This window comes from Diceros bicornis, chromosome 40 (genome assembly GCF_020826845.1).
Source record: "Diceros bicornis minor isolate mBicDic1 chromosome 40, mDicBic1.mat.cur, whole genome shotgun sequence".
Lineage (NCBI taxonomy): Eukaryota > Metazoa > Chordata > Mammalia > Perissodactyla > Rhinocerotidae > Diceros > Diceros bicornis.
Genome location: NC_080779.1, coordinates 13,483,606 through 13,502,466, shown reverse-complemented (window position 1 = coordinate 13,502,466; position 18,861 = coordinate 13,483,606). Strand labels below are relative to the sequence as shown.

The 18,861-nt window shown below is 40.8% G+C and overlaps 1 protein-coding gene across 2 annotated transcripts in view; it reads right to left on the bottom strand.

The window, feature by feature from the left end:
• The window catches only part of AFF3 (ALF transcription elongation factor 3), a 526,951-nt gene that overhangs the window by 269,642 nt on the left and 238,448 nt on the right, over positions 1 to 18,861 (bottom strand). For both annotated transcript variants that reach the window (XM_058534464.1, XM_058534465.1), the window contains exon 5: positions 9,357 to 9,404. In XM_058534464.1, the coding sequence (XP_058390447.1) occupies positions 9,357 to 9,404 (48 nt within the window). The remainder of the gene's footprint in view (positions 1 to 9,356; positions 9,405 to 18,861) is intronic.

The following is an 18,861-nucleotide window of genomic DNA, read 5'->3' as shown; positions in this document are numbered from 1 at the left end:
GAGAGTATGGTGTGAGGGACACCAAGGCCTGAGCACTTGAAAGCGGAACCTGTGGTCAGCAACATCAAATGCCCACCAAGAGATCCCACGGGGAATGGTCTCTGTGCTTAGCGATACGCCAGCTTGGGGTGGTAAGCATGGTCAAATCGCTTCAAGGAAGTGGTGGGGGAATCCAGACAGCAGCGGGCTGATGGATGCAGCAGTGGGCTGATGGGAAATGGAAATGAAGGCACAGAGGGACTTTGGCCAGGGAAGTCTACCTAGGAAGGAGGACAGAGCCACAAGGAAGACAGCCCCGAAGAAACTTTTTTTAAAAGATGGAAATAATGTATATATGTTTACTCTGAGGACAAGAAGCTATGGAGAGAGAGAGCTTAGAAGAGACCTAAGAGGAAGGAGGTACTTGCCAGCTCCTGAGTTGTTGGCAGTGGGGGATGGGGCTCCAAAGCGTGAGTAGAGGGATTAGCCCAAAGTAAGAGGGAGGATGCTTCTTTAATTTTAGGAAAGAAGGAAGGAGGGGTGGGTGAGATTTAGGTAAGTTTCTAGGTCTGTCAGCAGACTGGAACACAGGAGCCCCAGGAAGGTGGAGTCTATGCCTGTTTTGTTCACTGTTGTACCCTCAGCGCCTAGAACAGAGCCTGGCACACTGACTGAATGAAGCGAGCAGGCCAGGTGGTTCCTACTAAGAGCATCTGTCCCCTCAGTGACTGAGAAGATGAGGCTCTTGCTGAGGGTGGGAAGGAGGTGCCGGTGTCAGCGTGTGTTGCAAGGGCGGAGGGTTTGACTAAGCAGATAAAACTGGTTTTTGGGGATTAACAGTCTTACTCTCTATGTATAAATACAAATATACACACCATACATAAATAGATATACAGTATATCTGTGCTATTAGAATTTCATGGGGGGAGCGATTAGGAAAAAAGTGTCAGAAAAGTTGCTTAGGAGGATGTCAATGAAAAAAGGTTGAGAAATGCTGACTCAGCAAAGGTGAGATGACTGGAGGACCCCTCCAGTCAGTAATGCCCGGTGCACACCACGTGGACAGCGAGCCCTAGCAGGAATAAGTCACTCTTTAAGGGAGACAGCACAGTCTAGCTACCAGGATCCTGCCCTGGAAGTGGGATTCACCATAAACCAGCATCACAACTGGTTGACTGCCTGGAGGGGTCCATAATGCAGCCCCCAGCACTGGCTGCTAGAGAGAAGGTTTCACTGCTCTAGTCCAGAAGTCCTGGAGGGACTCAGGCGTGGTGTGGACTCCGAGAGTGGACAAGGGACCAAGCACGGTGGTGCCCTGCTGATAGAGAGAGCGAGAGCGCAGGAACTGTCAAGAGAGGGACCCTTCTCAGAGGAGGGCAATGCCTCATCCACGGCTGTGTCAGCCACAGGCTGAAACTGACAAGCTTTCTGGAAAAAAGATGGCAGTGCCCTTAGGGAATGTGACGGGGCAGTAATGGTACTGAGAGGCCTTCAGGGACTTGTACTCAAGGACCTGTTTGCAAGCACCAGCTGCCTGACAGAATTTCTAGCTCAGAGAGAGAACCAAAAAAGGTAGGGTAGAGGAAAAGAAGCACACAGGACCCTTCATGCTAGAAATTTCTGACACAGGCACACACACATACACACTCACACTTTAAAAACACTCTTGTAAACAAGTAGAATTTTATTTGCCTTCATATTTTAAGTATTAATATTACATCACAAATATTTTTATGTTTTTATGCTTAATTAGCACTCTAAAATATTCTTTGTTAAATGACTTAACATATAATAATTCCATAAATAATTTTCAGCTCTGATCCTCAATAAGTTTTTCATAGTCTGATGAATACATATGCTCATATTACACTTAAGTATAGAAACAAGAAAGAAAAAAAGGAAAAAGAAAATTGCATTGATTCTATCAAATAAATTCAGCAAAGGACATAAAGCAAGTTGGTTGGCTAGTACTAAATGCTAGCATTTCGCTGTTGGAGAATGGCATTTAAGAGATATCCAGATTAAAAATAAGCATGTCCTTGGGGGAATTTATACATTTGAAATACATTATCAGATATTATAATTTTATATGTATTAATATTTTCAACTCTATATAGTAGAATAAAAACAACAGCGCAATGGTAAACCTCACTCATGGATAAAGATAAGAATTTGCCCTTTTTGTTCTATATGATCTAAGTTTAAGCCCTTATTTTTCTGAAAACGAAGACTCGCTCAAATATAAAGAAGCAAAACACTGTGAAGATGCTGTGAAAACCTGAGTGGACTGTTCCCGTGACACTGTGCAGTCCACTGGGCCACATATGCACTGTGCCAGTAAGGTGACTGTCTTTCTGCTTCTGTCCCACCCTTCTGCACTCTTGTGTTACTGGGGCTGGACTCTGAAAACTACCTTTCAAAGGAGTACTGGCATGGAAAGGAGTGCATCTACATTTGTTTTCCCTCCCATATTCTCTAACTCACTCATCCCATAAGCATCTGCAGGGTCCCTCCTGTGTGTCTGGCGGATGTTCTTAGGCACTGAGTAAATCTACTCCTTTTTGAGTTATACCCAATCTCATCGTTTCTTTGTACTGTTGACATACCTTGCAAGGCTAGAGCAACAGAAAACTCAAAAAATCAAGTATTTTTAATGCCTCAGTCCTCTAAAGCCGTGCTGGAGTTCTCCAAGTATCTTCACGAGAAACTGAAGCTGTGTTTTTGACGTTGCCGGAAACCCAGCAGATCGTGCACTCCGGCTAGCCGACACGCCTCTCTGTACCTTTCCTAGCCTTTATCAGCCTGGGTGCAGCAGGAGGCGTCAGCTTCCGTGGCATCCAGTGGCATCAAGCTTTTGTTGACACTATTTGTGTACCTCTTCCTTTCTTCCAGTCAGCGCTTCACAGTAAAATATTGACAAACACCCAAGAAAACATATTGACTGAGATATCAGAACTCACCCTCTACTGCTAGGGCAGAAAGCATACTCCCGCAGACCGCTAGCTACTTGGGCTGCTAACATTCCCTTGGTCCTTCATCCCATGGTTCTGTATGTGCCTTTGTGATTTGTAATGGTGTGCAACAGAATGAGACAGGTAAATACACAAAGGCAAAGCTGTTCCTTCCCGACAGGAGCTTCCAGACCTCTGGGGTTTCTTTGGCCATCACCCCAAAGCCTCTGGACTCAGAACAGATTCTGAACTAGACTGGTCTCTTGTCCCAGCTCTTTTAGAACCCGAACACCTCTGGAGTCATCGCGAAGTCTACAGGGTCTAGCCAAATGGCCCCGAAACATAGGAGCACCGTTGGATGCTCCTCACAGGCACTAGGACGCCGTTGGCAGGCAGAAGTAGAGCCATTTAAGAAGGACTTTTGGTTTCAGCCAAAAGGACTAACATAATAACACCTATTAAAAATGCATCTACAGATGTCAAATAAGATATAAATCGTGGTTTTTCTGTCTCTATCCATTCAGACGGCCAAACGCAAAAAGAAAAATCAAAACAAAACACTACCAAGCGAAACTGATTTATCTTGGATGAGACTTGCAGGTTTTGCTTGGTGAATTTCTCTAGGCCTACAGCAGGCTCACTTTTGCCTTGATTTCATTTTACTACACCAAGTAATGGGATATGTTAATGGGGCTCCTCTACAGTTATACCCAGATTGATTTTGCCATTTGTGGGCTTCATTTTGTCACTAATAAAACCTTTACTGTTTGAAACAAATGAAAGAATTTATAAAGGAAACAGCATGAGCTAGAAAGAGCCTGTCTGGTCTGAAGCAGGGGAGAAATTTGCCCTGGGTCCAGCTCTGCGAATGACCCAAATAGGTCACTTAGCACAAGTCGTGTCTTTGTTCTCTCTTTTCTCTACAGAGTGGCTAATATATTTTCATTTGGGTTAAGGAGCGTGTAGACATCGAAGCACAAGGTTTCTCTTGTCCCACCATCCAGTGTCTGAACACGTGAGGGGCCACAATGATGTGCATTTCATATGACAGTGCTCTCAACTGTCTCCTCATCCACAGGTCTCCCAAGATCACAACTGGAAATATTGTCCAGGAGGCTCCTTAGTTTCGAGAAAACCATGGAAAAGGAGTGCCCTTCATTTGCTGGAAGTCTGTTCAATTTTAGTGGGTCTCCAGAATTTAAACAACTACCAGTTATCCCCTTTATATAAACAGAAATGCAAGTCTATGTAAATATTCACTATTAATATTTCACAGGAAATTAGAATTAAATTAGTAACTAAACATGAAAGCCAAGAAGGTAATTTGCTTGGATGTTGCACTGAAATTGTCTCTAATTTCATCCCTGAAGTCCAAACCAGAATCTCAAACACTGGTCTCTTATTACAGAGGCTCACATATTACAAGGAGTGCCCCTCAACACCTGCCATCTATGGGCCGGCCCATGGCTTAGCGGTTAAGTGCGCGCGCTCCGCTACTGGCGGCCCGGGTTCGGATCCCGGGCGCGCACCGATGCACTGCTTGTCCGGCCATGCTGAGGCCGCGTCCCACATATAGCAACTAGAAGGATGTGCAGCTATGACATACAACTATCTACTGGGGCTTTGGGGGCAAAAAAAAAGTAGGAGGATTGGCAATAGATGTTAGCTCAGAGCCAGTCTTCCTCAGCAAAAAGAGGAGGATTAGCATGGATGTTAGCTCAGGGCTGATCTTCCTCACACACACACACAAAAAACCCAACTGCAATCTAAAGCTGTCTTGCATAAAATTTGTGCATCCTAGATTCCAGCCCTGCACAACCCCATTAAGTTGTAAACGGATTTTATTTGCTGAACAAATGTTAATGCCAGTCTACGTTAATGGGTAATGCTACAAAAAGCACCTACGTATTACAGCACTGGAATCTTTAAGGATGAAATATAGTGTAACTTAGAAAACTGTCTGTTACAAACATATGTCAGCCGTGAGGGCTTCCAGCCCTTATCACCCATCTTCACAGAACTCAGTTATAATTTCTCCCTCGGTTAAGTGAATTTTTCAGTAATACACAGATTTATTAGGTCCCAGGATTAAAATTCTCTGAGTAAGAATAAAAAATAATTATACTTGAGAACATAATGTAATATTCGAATGACTTGAAAACAGTTACCTCAGCAAAAATGAGAGAGAGGAGAGGAAAAAAGAAGTTTAAAGATGAGCTTGGTAACGTTGGCCATAAAAACTCTGGAGCTCAAGTGCACAAATGTATGATCTGGCACTTCCAAATCGTAAACACATGGAAACGGAAACCTCCCTTTCAGGGCAAAACGACTGAGTGGTTTCACTAGGGAGCTTCTTCATTTCATAAGACAGCATAGTAGTTAGGAGAGAGAGGGTGCTGGTGCCAGATGATGTTCATTAAAACCCCAGCTCCACCAGTAACCAGCCGCGTGACCTTTGGCGAGCTATGTTTAACTTCACCTCATCTCAGTTTCTTCATCTGTAAAATGAGGATGTTAACAATGTCAAGCTCATGGGGCAGCTGTGATGGCTGAACGACGGTCAAGGAACTTAGAATATGCCTCACATATAATAAGTGTTCAATAAATCTTAGCTCTTCATCATTTGGTAGTTGTTTTTATATATAGGATTTATTGCAAATGAAAAGGGACCTGAATGGAAACTATGGCTTTCCCTCACAAGAGGTCTCTCAACTCACTGACTCCATATGCTCAGTTTTCTCTAGTCTGGATTCTGACCCCTCTACTCCGCAGGAACAGCACTCAATAAGGTCACCAATGACTTTTTTGCTGTCCAGTCCTCTGGGTGGTTTTCAATTCTCATCTCTCTTGTCCTCTCAGAAATTCTGAGCACTGTTGAGCTTGAAATTCTCTTTCTTTGGATTCTCTTTCACTGCCACAATCTTCCCTCAGCTTCTCTAGTCTCTCCCTCTCCTTTCCATCTGCCAGTTGATCTTCCTTTCTCTGGCCTTTAAATGCTGGAATTTAGGTTCTCGTTGCTTCTCAGTCTCTAGTCTCTCTCCAGGCAACTTTGCCCATTTCTACGGTTTTATTACCAACATGCTAATTAATCCAAAATATTGGCCTCCAGTTCAGACCTCTGTTCTGAGCTCCAGACCCATGTGTGTTCATCTATGTTCTCCATGTTTACTGGAATATCTCAAAGGCACTTCAAACTCAGCCTATCTAAAAATTAATTTTTGATTTCCTCCCTGCCCAGCATCTCCCTCGATATTACCATGTCTGTGAGTGCCCCACCAAGTATCTCTCATCTGGACATCTGCAATAGCCTCCCACTCCTCTTTCTTCTTCCCCTCAGTCCATCCTCCAAAGCTGCAAGAGTGGTGCATTTAAATTGCCAATCTGATCACATCCTTCTCTGCTCAAATCCTTCCCTGGCTCCCCTGTGCTTATAGGATCTTGAACTTGGCTGAGAAGGCATAGCGTTATTCGACTTCTCCCGCCTCTCCTGCCTAGCTTGGTCTGCCTACTCTTGAGCCACTCTGGCTTCACTGTCCTCTCTGGGTCTCTAACAAGCCGACCTCTTCCATTTCCTCTGCTTGGAACCCTCACCATTCTTCTCCTTAGGTCAATTTCCTATTCATCCTCCAACTATCCGTTCAAATGCTGCTTCCTTAGGAAAGCTGTTCTTGACCCAAAACTGGGTCATGTACCCTAAAGTAAGCTCTCATAAGTCCCTGAGTATTCACCACAATTAACATTATACGTTTATTGATGAGATTAAAAAAAACTTACCATCTATCTATTCCAGCACACTGTTGGTTCCAAGAGCACAAGGGGTCATGTCTGTCTGGCCCACTACTGTTCTTCCAGCACTTCTCACATGGAAATGGCATGCTAACACTTGTGAAATGAATATCTCAATTTCATCATATTAGGGCATTTTTCATGACCCTGCTCTTCCTCCACAACAAGAGAGAGCCATAACTTGAACACAATGGCTGCACGTAACAAGTACCTCTGTTGACCTTGACCACATCAGGTTTACCTGAGCTGAGCACAAGGGGAGAGAAACTGATAAGGAAAATTGGGCTCCACAAAGACTATCCATGGGAACCCAGCACACACACCCTGTCCATGATTTTGGCAAATGGAATCTGTGAGCCATCACAATGATGTTCACCATTCTCCTTTAGAGGATTCTTTCACTCACTTGCTCATTTATTCATTCGTTCAATAAAATCATGAATTCTAAATTCCAGACATTGGGACCACAGTGTGGGAGCAATACTGATGTGTGACACATACACAACAAACACAATAGGCTGTAACTGAGAAGGAGCCCTGTGCTTGTGTTTGGAGGCGAGGACATGCTTAGGACAAGAGAGGAAGATGATTCTGGAGAATGACTCCTGTGAGGGAGGCAGGGGATGGCCAGAAAAGCTTTCCAGGCAAAACTGGGAACACTGACCCGACCCTCTAGGAGCTCCCTACATACCAACTACTACTAGTAATGCCTTAGGCTGATAGGTTAAGAGAGAGAGAGAATGGCTCACTTGGACAATACCAGCACCACCATCACCCCTGTTTCCTCCAAGTCTACACTATCTCCTATCCTGGACCACTCCTCCTGGGCTCTAGGAAGAGTGGAACTCAGAGAGAGCTCAGCTATCTTCTAATGAAGGCCTCATCTCCACTACCCTTAACCTTCCATATGCATATAAGTCAATTATCTGGTTGGTCCAGGCTTTCCCTTTTGTTCCACGCGTGATTCGAGGTGGGCCATGACAGTGGCAGTACTAGCGGTATGACGTATTAGGGGTCAGTATCATGGGAAGGTAGGAGGGGGGCCAGGGGTTATGGGGCTTTCATCAGCTCTCTTAAGAGAAAAAATAGTGCTTTAAACTCTTGACTGCAGCATTCAGTTTTATTTTAAGTGAAGTTTACATTACTAAACTATATCCTTTTGGTGTGTGAATTACGCAAGCTCTTATTCAAACTCCAAGTCCCGCTTGGAGTTTGGAAAAGAAAGGTCAAACGACAGATTTCTTCCATCTCCTCAGAAAAGATTAGAAAGGATAATAACTGGTAGGATTTTTAAAATAGTGACACCAAAGAGGGGAGTGGTGTGTTCTGGAATTATCACTTTGCAGACATAAACACCATAACCAATCAAAGGAAGATGGCTTAAACATTAAATATCTGGACTCCAAACATCAAAGTACATTGAAAGAGAAAAATAGGAAAATTATATCAGCATTTTACACTATCTATTGTTTAATCTGAAACAAAGCCCCAGGATAGAGATAATATAGATATAAAACACAATATGTATTTTATTTAACATACACTTAAATACCAGAAATGAAGCTACCCACTTTGACAACTGTTTTCTATATAAATCTCTGCTAGAAAAACAAAAATCTTTATGAATGAATTCAACAAATCAAACTTCAGTTAATTATTTTGGTCAACTTGGGAGCTGAAAGATATTTTTTGTGAAATAATGCTTTCCAGGGAGAAAAAAAATCTTGCCTCTGAAAACAATCTGACGGTTAATGTAAAACTTTAAACCAAATGATTATATTACTGTAGTTCACTAGCAATTCAAGAAAAAGTGTGTAGGATGTCCAAAAGTTAGAAACATATTAAAATAAATTTTTTTTCTTTATAGGGAATTGCCATACCATCTGGTTTAATTTGTTTTGGTGTCTTGCCAAGTATAATACCAGCTTTCTGAGAACTGTAAATAATTAGGTTACTCCCCTGAAAAAAGATGACTGAGGAAAAAATAGTAGTTGAAGACGACATCCTGATTACAAGTTTGGATACTCAGGGAAACACCAATTTGGTGGAACAGCCCAACCTAAGTCAACCTGGGTGTGAAACTGGTTCACAGAGGGTATCCACTAGAGACGGTGATGATGAAAAGGACAGGTTCACAGAGAGTAGATAAGTAAATAACAGGCAAAATAATAACACGCAGAACAATATAGAAATAAATTTTCAGATGCTGAGGTCTACCTCTTCGTCAAGTGCTGCTGATTCTAATTAAGTTTAAGAGAAAAATAGCAAGGCAATCCCTGTTTGACTAGAAAGTACAGACTATTAAAGGATGCTTTTAAATAGTGTAATGATTAATGGGGGCATCCAAATGTGAGCACAACCGTATTTTTCATCTCAACTCTGTTCTTCTGTCTTCCAGCTGATCACTTTAATACAGTGTCACCTCAGCCTGTGCAAAGGCACCAGACTGAGGTGTAGCTTCCAGATTTCTAAAAGAAGCACTGTTTTAAGTGTCACTTAGGCAATTTATGGGATTACCCTCAGAAAACGTAAACGTCAAACAACAAACAATGGTTCCCTTTGACAACGGAGCCACATGCCTCCTGCTATTTGAAAGCTATGTCTAACCAGTTGATAAGATATGTAAAAGAATATCCTTACCCGAATTATTTCTTCAACACAGCTGTTGGTTTCTCCAGATCTACTCTCCTGAAAGCAAAGAAAAAAAAAATTAAGCCCGATAGAATAGATTTATGGTTACAAAGAAAAGATGACACATAAGCACCCAAACTGGGTGAACGTCTAAACGGGGACTTACTGATAAGCTCCTTTCCTTAATGGGATAGCTCCCATCATGGTTACGCCTACTCCCCCTTGCCCCACTGCTGCACTGCAGAGGCCAGCCAAGAGCACGGCACACACCCCAGAGTTTCAGCTCTGAGCCCCCCAACCACATCGACTCTAAGTGGAGCAGGTTCCTAGTACAGCACACAACAGGCAGGTTTGAGCTCTGTCTACCTTGGGCTCCATCAAAGTGTCAAAACGGGGCCTCCACTGCAAAAGTGCATCCAGTTCACTCACCAAATACATACAATGGCCCTGCCAATTAAAACAGTTGCTAGAGCTTAAGTAAAAGTCTGGTAGTTTCTCTGTCCTCAAAGCCTAGATTTACTGGTTTGACGGCCCGAAAACTGAAAGATCAAAAGGTGAAACATCCTCTCAACATTCGCACGGCACGCTAGGTGTCATACTCCAGAGCCACGTGTTCTGTAACCCACACTGCCCTGTGCTGTGGAGATGTTAAGGGCTCTGAGGAATGGTGGCTTCATGTCACAGCCGACTCTGGGGAGCATTTTAAGTTCCAGAGATGCTGTGTGGTTGCTGCTGGTTATGTAGCCTGGAAAGCAGGAGGTAGTTTTGCAGGGACATGAAAGCAGCATTTGCTAGAAGTGCTGACCGTGGTCTCAGGGAGATACTTCTCTTGGCCTTTTAATTCAATGATATTGACCACAACTCAGCATGACATCCTAGAATGAGGCTTTCTTCACAATCTCTTCTCCAGGCCCATTCTCCTTTCCTCCTCACAGTTCTCTCTCCCCCAGGAATGCTTATCTGCACGTTCCTGGTTTTCCCAGTTAATTCCAAGTCATCCTTCAGATCGCAGGTCAATCACGACTTCCTCCGACCAGCCGTCCCTAACCCTGGAGTTCTCACTCACAGCAGCGTTGACTTCTTCACCACCATTGCAATTCAATAATTAATTCTTTAATGATAGCTCCTCTCTCCAGAACACACACTCCACGATTTCAGGGGCTCTGTGTCTTTTAGCACTGTGCTTCACGCAGTCCTGAGTGTGTGCAGGAAATATCTGCTGGCAGACAGTGTATGAAGAAATAAGTGGTCTACTTGCTGTAGTTCTCAGGAATGTGAGGCCTTTCACAATCAGCTCCAGGCCTTTTGAATATTACAAAGCTTCTACCAAAGAGCACACCTCTGAACTCCCCAACCCTCCACCCGCTTTCCCTGGTGGGAGAGCATTCCATTTGAAATAGTCTACCCTTCATGCTGGGTAAGGGGCCAGGGTGAACGAAGATATGTGAGGCTTAAAAAGGTCCCATACACGACTGAGACTTTCTCCTACCCAGAAATAGAGGGTAGGTCCAAGTCTCCCAACTGAGGCCCAGAAAGTTTACATGATTGCCCCAGGCCACATAACAGCAAGCCTGGACCAGAATACAGGACTCCTGATCCTCAGTCGTGTACATTTTCTCTTCTAGAAGCTTCCCCAATCCCAAAGTCTGTGCTTGAAATATATCCATTCCCTGAGCAAACCTGACTCATTTATTTGTCAAACGTATGTGATTACCAGGGTTACTATGAGGTTTTTATAGTTTGGGAACTTTTTTTTTTTTTATTGTGGTAAAATACACATAAAAAATTTATCATTTTAACCATTTTAAAGTGTATAATTTACTAGCATTAAACACTCACAATGTCACTACTATCTAGTTCTAGACCTTTTTTGATATCCTGAATGGAGACTCCAAGCCCATCAAGCAGGAACTCCCCATTCCTCCATCTCCCCAGCCCCTGGTAACCACCAATCTACTTTTTGTGTCTATGCATTTTTCTATTCTGGATATTTCATATAAATGGAATCATGCAATATGTGGTCTTTCGTGTTTGCTTGGTTTCACTTAAGATAATGCTTTTGAGGTTCATCCATGTTGTAGCACATTATCAGTACTTCATTTCTTTTTATGGTTGAATAATATTCCACTGTAAGGATATACCACATTCTGTATACCCATTCATCAGTTGATGGACATTTCGGTTGTTTTCACTTTGGCTACTGTGATAGCACTTCTACAAATATGTGTGTACAAGTTTTTGTTTGAACACTTGTTTTCAGTTCTTTTGGATATATAACATATAACTAGGAGTCGAATTAGTGAGTCATATAGCAATTCTATGCTTAGCTTTTTGAGGAGCTACCAACCTGTTTTCCATACTGGCTATACCATTTTACATTCCTACCAGCAACATATGAAGGTTCTATTTCTTCAGATCCTCACCAACACTTGTTATTTTCTGGCTTTATTTTGTTTTTGATACTAACCATCCTAGTGGGTGTGAAATGGTATGTCACTGTGGTTTTGATCTGTATTTTCATAGTGACTAATGATGTTGAGCATCTTTTCATGTGTGTGTTGGTAATTTGCATATCTTCTTTGGAGAAATGTCCTTTGTTGATTTTTTAATTGGGTTGTCTTTTTATTGTTTTGTTGTAAGAGTTCTTTACATATTCTGGATACTAGACTCTTATCAGATGTATGATTTGCACATATTTTCTTCCATTCTGTGAGTTGTACTTTCACTCTCTTGAAAATGTTTATGGATGCACAAATTTTTAATTTTGATGAAGTCCAATTTATCAATTTTTTCTTTGTTGCTTTGCTTTTGGTGTCATATCTAAGAAACCATTGCCAAATCCAAGGTTATGAAGATTTACCCCTGTTTTCTTTTAAGAGTTTTACAGTTTTAGTTTTTATATTTAGGTCTTTAATCTAATAGCTGGAGAACTTTCAGGTGAAGTTTATTTCCTTATGGATTATTTGGTAAGTTTTAGTTAAAATAGGAACATTATCTTTGTATACATTACTTCATTGTAGTCTCATCATTAAAAGATCAACAACAAAATGTGTAAGGCACAGCCAATATTGCTAACAGTTGCATGAACACAAAATACATGTCTATCCCTATAAATCAAGAAAAACACTGTTAAATATCATGACAGGATTAGGAGACCCAAATGCATTTACTACTATTTCATTATCTTTTCCTACACTCTTCCCTCTTTCTGTTGCCCAAAAGTTTCAGTTTGGCCACACATCTAATAAGCCCTCACTCGCATCCCCAGTACCTTATCCCAGGACTGCTCTAGAAACGTCACCATTCTGACACTCCAGTCAAATTGGATCAGAGAGCTCTTTTTTTTTTTTTTTTATGAGGAAGATCAGCCCTGAGCTAACATCCGTGCTAATCTTCCTCTTTTTTTTTGCTGAGGAAGACCGGCTCTGAGCTAACATCTATTGCCAATCTTCCTCCTTTTTTTTCCCCCAAAGCCCCAGTAGATAGTTGTATGTCATAGTTGCACATCCTTCTAGTTGCTGTATGTGGGACGCTGCCTCAGCATGGCCAGAGAAGCGGTGCATCGGTGCACGCCTGGGATCTGAACCCGGGCCGCCAGTAGCAGAGCGCGCGCACTTAACCGCTAAGCCATGGGGCCGGCCCCCAGAGACCTCTTTTTGGAATTTGCCCAAAACCTGCCTTCTTCCAGGGCAGCCGAAGGCAACCATCACAAAGGCTGTATGGTAAAGTCTCAGTCAGGCCAGGGTTCCATGATCCTTTGGAATGATGTCCTTTGGAGTTCAGTGACGGGAATGAGTGGTCTCAATTAGAAAATGTATCTTCAAACCCACAACCATTTCTCTTCTCCTACTTCAAGTCCCAATCCTTTCCTACCATGTAACTTACTGGCAAAGCAAATGCTAAATTCTCAGTGTACCTTCTAATTTTCACCTTAAAACAATTAATCAAGGAAAACTTGATTTCATGTTCTCCTGGTGGACTCACCCAGGTATACAACATACCAAAAAGACTCTTTAAATGAAACTTTGGGTTTGAGTCATTAAAGCTAAGCTTCTCCTGAATACCACACTTTAATTTCACTTGAAGTGATTTATATAAATGACAGGTTGCCCTTATGAGTATCTCTCCCTATAATCCTATAAATTTCCACTACCCTCCTCTGAAAATGGAATGTACTGAGAGACAGATGCAGTATAGATGCCCTGTTAAATACTTCCCTCATCACTGTAGATGGAATATGTAAGATTATTACATTGGGTCATCTCGATGGCAGCTCAAAGCTCATTCCCTACTGGGAGGGCCCCTCGTAAAGCTGAGGAGGTACCAGTAGTGAGGCCAGGATAGAGGACCCCCAACAACAGTCTCAGGACGTCCTGGCCTTAAATTACAGTATGGATAGTCCTTGGCAGAGGAAAATTTTGGGCCTTCTCTGGAACATTTCTCACTCCTGGGGACACCTGCGGACAAGACGGTACCACATTGGGTCTGAATCTCCAGGACCCCATTTGGATTGGAGTGGACCCATGAGGCACAGTATTGTAGAAAGTCTGAATTGGAAGGAATTTTAGAGCTCATTTTAGGCCATCTCAATGACTTTAACAGATGGAGAAACTGTGGCCCAGAGAAGTGAGGAGCTTTCTGCAAAATCATTTTGGCAGCAAGGGGCAGTCAAGGTAGAACACACACACATTTCTTCAACATCAGTTTCATGAATTTTATGCTATTTTATGCTATCTCTCTAAGCTCAAGCCTTATAACTGGCTCAACTTGAGGTCTTTGTCATGCTTAAGGTATGAAAATAAAAGAATCTGGATAGTATTTGGGTAAATTTCCTTCTTCCTTTCCACACTGCAAATTATCCAACACTTAGTCACTCTGTATCTTACTCATTAACCTCCAACATCACATGCATAGACCAAAGGGGTTAGAGACAGGAGAGGCAGAGGAGAGAAAGGGTTAAAATTACCATCCCTTCTGTGACACCAACAAATTAGAAACAATTTCCTCAGAAATTAGAGGACAAAATTCCACCTCTTCTTTTCCAAATACACAAAAAGGGGTAGGCAGGTAGGGCTGGGGCGGGCAGGGGGAAGGGGTGGGGAGGAGACTGGAGGGCCTTTCACCTTCTTGAGATCTTTCTAAAATGTGGTCTCAGCTGCAGTTGTGTACTTTGATTATATTTACATTTTTAAAACTTTCAGTGTTTATGAACAAGATTAAAACAGGCATGTAATTTACATCTCCAAATTTGTGTTTATATTTTTCACAACAAAGTTATTGCTTTCCTTGGAAAGGTACCCACTGAGAAGGAGGGCCGCACAATGCAAATTTTAATTACTCTGTATTTTTTGAGGGTTTGTAGCTGTTGTTTCGCGCTGAGTCGCTGAGCCATTGCTAGTATTTACTCCAACTTTGATGAACCCACCCCATTTTCCTATCATTACGTTTTGAAATCTGTCATAACAGTCTCACCTCATTGAACCTCCAACTAAACTTCAAATAAAAGCTAGCAACCCCAGCTGGTTCTCCTTCTCTACAGCCTTGTCTATCATGTTTCTTTTTCATGGAACGGCTTTCTCCAAATCCTACCACTTAAAGATACACACCACACAGTCTGCCAGGGAAATGTAAGGAACTGTGCTGTGGGTAAGTATAGTTCAAGAAACAGCCAGGAGCATCCTGTCACTGAGAGCAGAAGTCCCTAATTACCACACCAAGCACAGAGCACTGGAAGAAGCAAGCAAGGCTTAAGGAGAACAGGCTCAATCAAGTCAGTGGGAAATGGCATTTCACTGCAGAGGAGACGATGCTGCACGTGTCCTAATTTCAAAAATAGTTTAACTCTTCATCAGACATGTTTAAGGCAGAACTTTCATTCTAAAATAATACTACTTTATTATTTTTTCAATTATATAAATTTCAGGTGTACAACATTATAATTCAACATCTCCATACATTACAAAGTGATCACCCCTGAAAGTCTAGTTACCATCACCCTACAATTGATAACCCTTCACCCCTTTTGCCCAGCCCCCAACCCTGTTCTCCTCTATAATCACTGATCTGTTCTCTGTATCTAGGTGTTTGTTTTTGTTTTGTTTTGTTTATTCATTTGTTTTGTTTAGATTCCACATACGAGTGAAATCATACAGTATTTGTCTTTCTCCTTCTGACTTACCTCACTTAGCATAATACCCTCAAGGTCCATCCATGTTGTTGCAAATGGCAAGATTTCATTCTTTTTCATGGCTATGTAGTGTTCCACTGCATATACATACCACATCTTCTTTATCCATTCATCCATCGATGAATGGATAAAGATGAATTGAAGTTTAGTTAGAGGTTCAATGAGGTGAGACTTATGACAGATTTCAAAACATAATGATAAGAAAATGGGATGGGTTCATCAAAGTCAGAGTAAATACAAGCAACAGCTCAGCGACTCACTTAGGTTGTTTCCATATCTTGGCTATTGTAAATAAAGCTGCAATGAACATGGGGGTGCATATATCTTTCCAAATTAGTGTTTTCATATTCTTTGGATAAATATCCAGTAGTGGAGTAGCTGAATCATATGGTAGTTCTATTTTCAATTTTTTTGAGAAAATTCCATACTGTTTTCCATAGTGGCTGCACCAATTTACATTCCCACCAGCAGTGTATGAGGCTTCCCTTTTCTCCACATCCTTGCTAATATTTGGTATTTCTTGTCTTTTTGATAATAGCCATTGTAAAAGGTATGAGGTGATACTTCACTGTGGTTTTGATTTGCATTAACACTACTTTGAAGTCACAATGCCTCTGTTTGTCTGCAAGCACTCAAAAGCCCTCAAGCATTTAGAAATTGTTTATCACATGCAAACACTAAAATACTTCTATAGAAGTATTTTTAAATGAGTCTTACTAGTCTTGATTTATGGAAACATTGAGATGCAAAGAAATTACATGAGCCATCAATGCCACCAAAGCAGTGGGTGAGGATCTAAGCTCGAATTCAGGGATCATCATAATTCTACATGAAGCCCTATCCACTGACTATGTCCTCAGCCTCACCTGAGGCCAGGGTTACCTGTGGACAAGGAGGCAGCCAGCCAGTTCTCTCCCCAGTTCAGCCTCTCTTACACCCAACCTAACACCTCTCCTTTCAACATACACTCTGCTTTCATTCACCCAAGCTAGAAGCCCGTCTTCACACCTCATCAGGCCCTCTCCTTATCTCCTGAATCTGCTCAGCACATTGATTCATTCACCTTTTGTTCTGCCACTTACATCCATCCCTTCCTCTCTGATCCTACTGTCACCACCATCACCTAGACATTTATACTTTGAGAGGAAAAATAAGTAGGAAGAATAATAAGAGAAGAAAGGTATATAAAGGTATATCATAGAAATGCAAACAAAATGACAGCAGATGGTAGCAATATTAACATCAAGTAAAGGACAGTTCACAGCAAAAAAAAAAAGTGAATTGAAGAGCACAATATAGAATGAAGAAAAAATAGTCAGGGCATTAATAGAACATCAATATAAGGTATGCTAAGAAAAAGGAAGACAAATAGAATGACTATGGTTGAAAGCCTTTAATCAACCCCTATTTTTCCTAATAGACAAAAGATACCAAAAAGAATACACAAACCTATACAAAGGGATAGAGAATTTGAAAAATAAAATTAAATAAGGCTAAATTGATAGATATAATGAACTTAGAATGATATGCCTCCCCAACTTTTCAAGCATATATATGAGATAGTTACTGAAGTGGTTATATAGTGAGCTACAAAAGAGCTTCAAAAAATTTCAAAAAGTAATTGTTTTATAGCCCAGACTCTTTAACCACAGGTTATCAAAACAAGTAAGCTATGAATTAAACACTGTGTAGACATGAAAATCTTCTGGAATTCTTGGAATAAAATAAATACCACATACTTATAAATAACTCTTTATATTTACAAAAAAATAAAATTAAAATACTGCAAAACAAAATTATAGGATGATGCCAAAAATATTCTGGGGGGCAAATTCATACACTAAAATCTTTCATTTTTTTTAAAAGGAAATTTATGTGCTAAGCACTCAATTAAAAGTTTAAAATCAAAAGGACACATAAAAGGAAGAAAATAACAAATTGAAAAAACCAATGAAATATTTATAAAACAAAAAATAGGTAGGATTTATAAAGCCACAATATAATTTCTTAAAAACAAAAACAAAACATACTACCCCAAAACAACAATAGAAAGTCACTTAAAAATCTGTTCAATAAAAAGAAAGCCCAAATAATAAACATAATTTGATATAAAAAGGGGATAAAATATGAGATTATAAGAGGATATTGATATTAACATTAAAATAGAACACAGTGCTAATAAATGAAAAATTCTGATGAAGTTGGCAACTTTCTGAAAAAAGCTTGATTTAAGAAATAAAGAAAAATGAGATTCGACTATAAACCTGAGAATGTAGGTTCAATTAAATTAAAAAATTATCTTCAATTAAGGCTTCACGCCAGATAGTTTTAGAGTGAAGTATTTCAAACTTCCAAGGAAGAACTAATTCCCATACATTTTCTCTTCCAGAGTAGAAAGTAATGGAAAGCAATGTGATTTATTTTAATAAATTAGTATAAAAACCTAACGTAAGAGAATAAATCAATATTCCTTATGAAGATAAATGTCAAATCCTTGATAGATTATTAGTAAATATAATTCAATAAAATATTAGAAGAATTGGGGCCGGCCCGGTGGCGCAAGCGGTTAAGTGCGCGCGCTCCGCTGCGGCGGCCCGGGGTTCGCTGGTTCGGATCCCGGGCGCGCACCGACGCACTGCTTGGTAAGCCATGCTGTGGCGGCGTCCCATATAAAGTGGAGGAAGATAGGCACCGATGTTAGCCCAGGGCCGTCTTCCTCAGCAAAAAAAAAAAAAAAAAAAAAAAAAAAAGGAGGAGGATTGGCGGATGTTAGCTCAGGGCTGATCTCCTCACAAAAAAAAAAAAAAAATATTAGAAGAATTAGTGAAAATTTAGTGGGATTTGTCCCACAAATACAAAAATGATTTAATATTTCACATGAGGGCCCTTTTACAGTATTGTAACACTAGCAAAAACATGTAAAACTGTGATCATCCCAGCTTACAGATTTTTGATCACATACCTAGAAAAATCCAAAAGACTCCACTGTTACTCTTATTAAAAAGAGAGGTAAAAAAGGAGTTGGATATAAAGCAGGCAAAGCTCAATAGCTCTTCTGTGTAGCAGCAATAAACTATTTAAAAATATTTTAAAAATGCCACCCACAACATCAAGAAAAATAAATGAGGAATAACTTTAACAAGAAATGTTCAAGACCCATCATAAAAATCTTCAGAATTCTACTGACAAACAAAAAAGAAATACCTGAAAGGGACTGAGCTAGACTTCTCAAATACCTTCCACCTCTAATATACAATACAAAGCCAAATAAACATATCAAGAGAAACAAACCACAAACTGCATTAACTTAAAAAAAAATTGAGATGA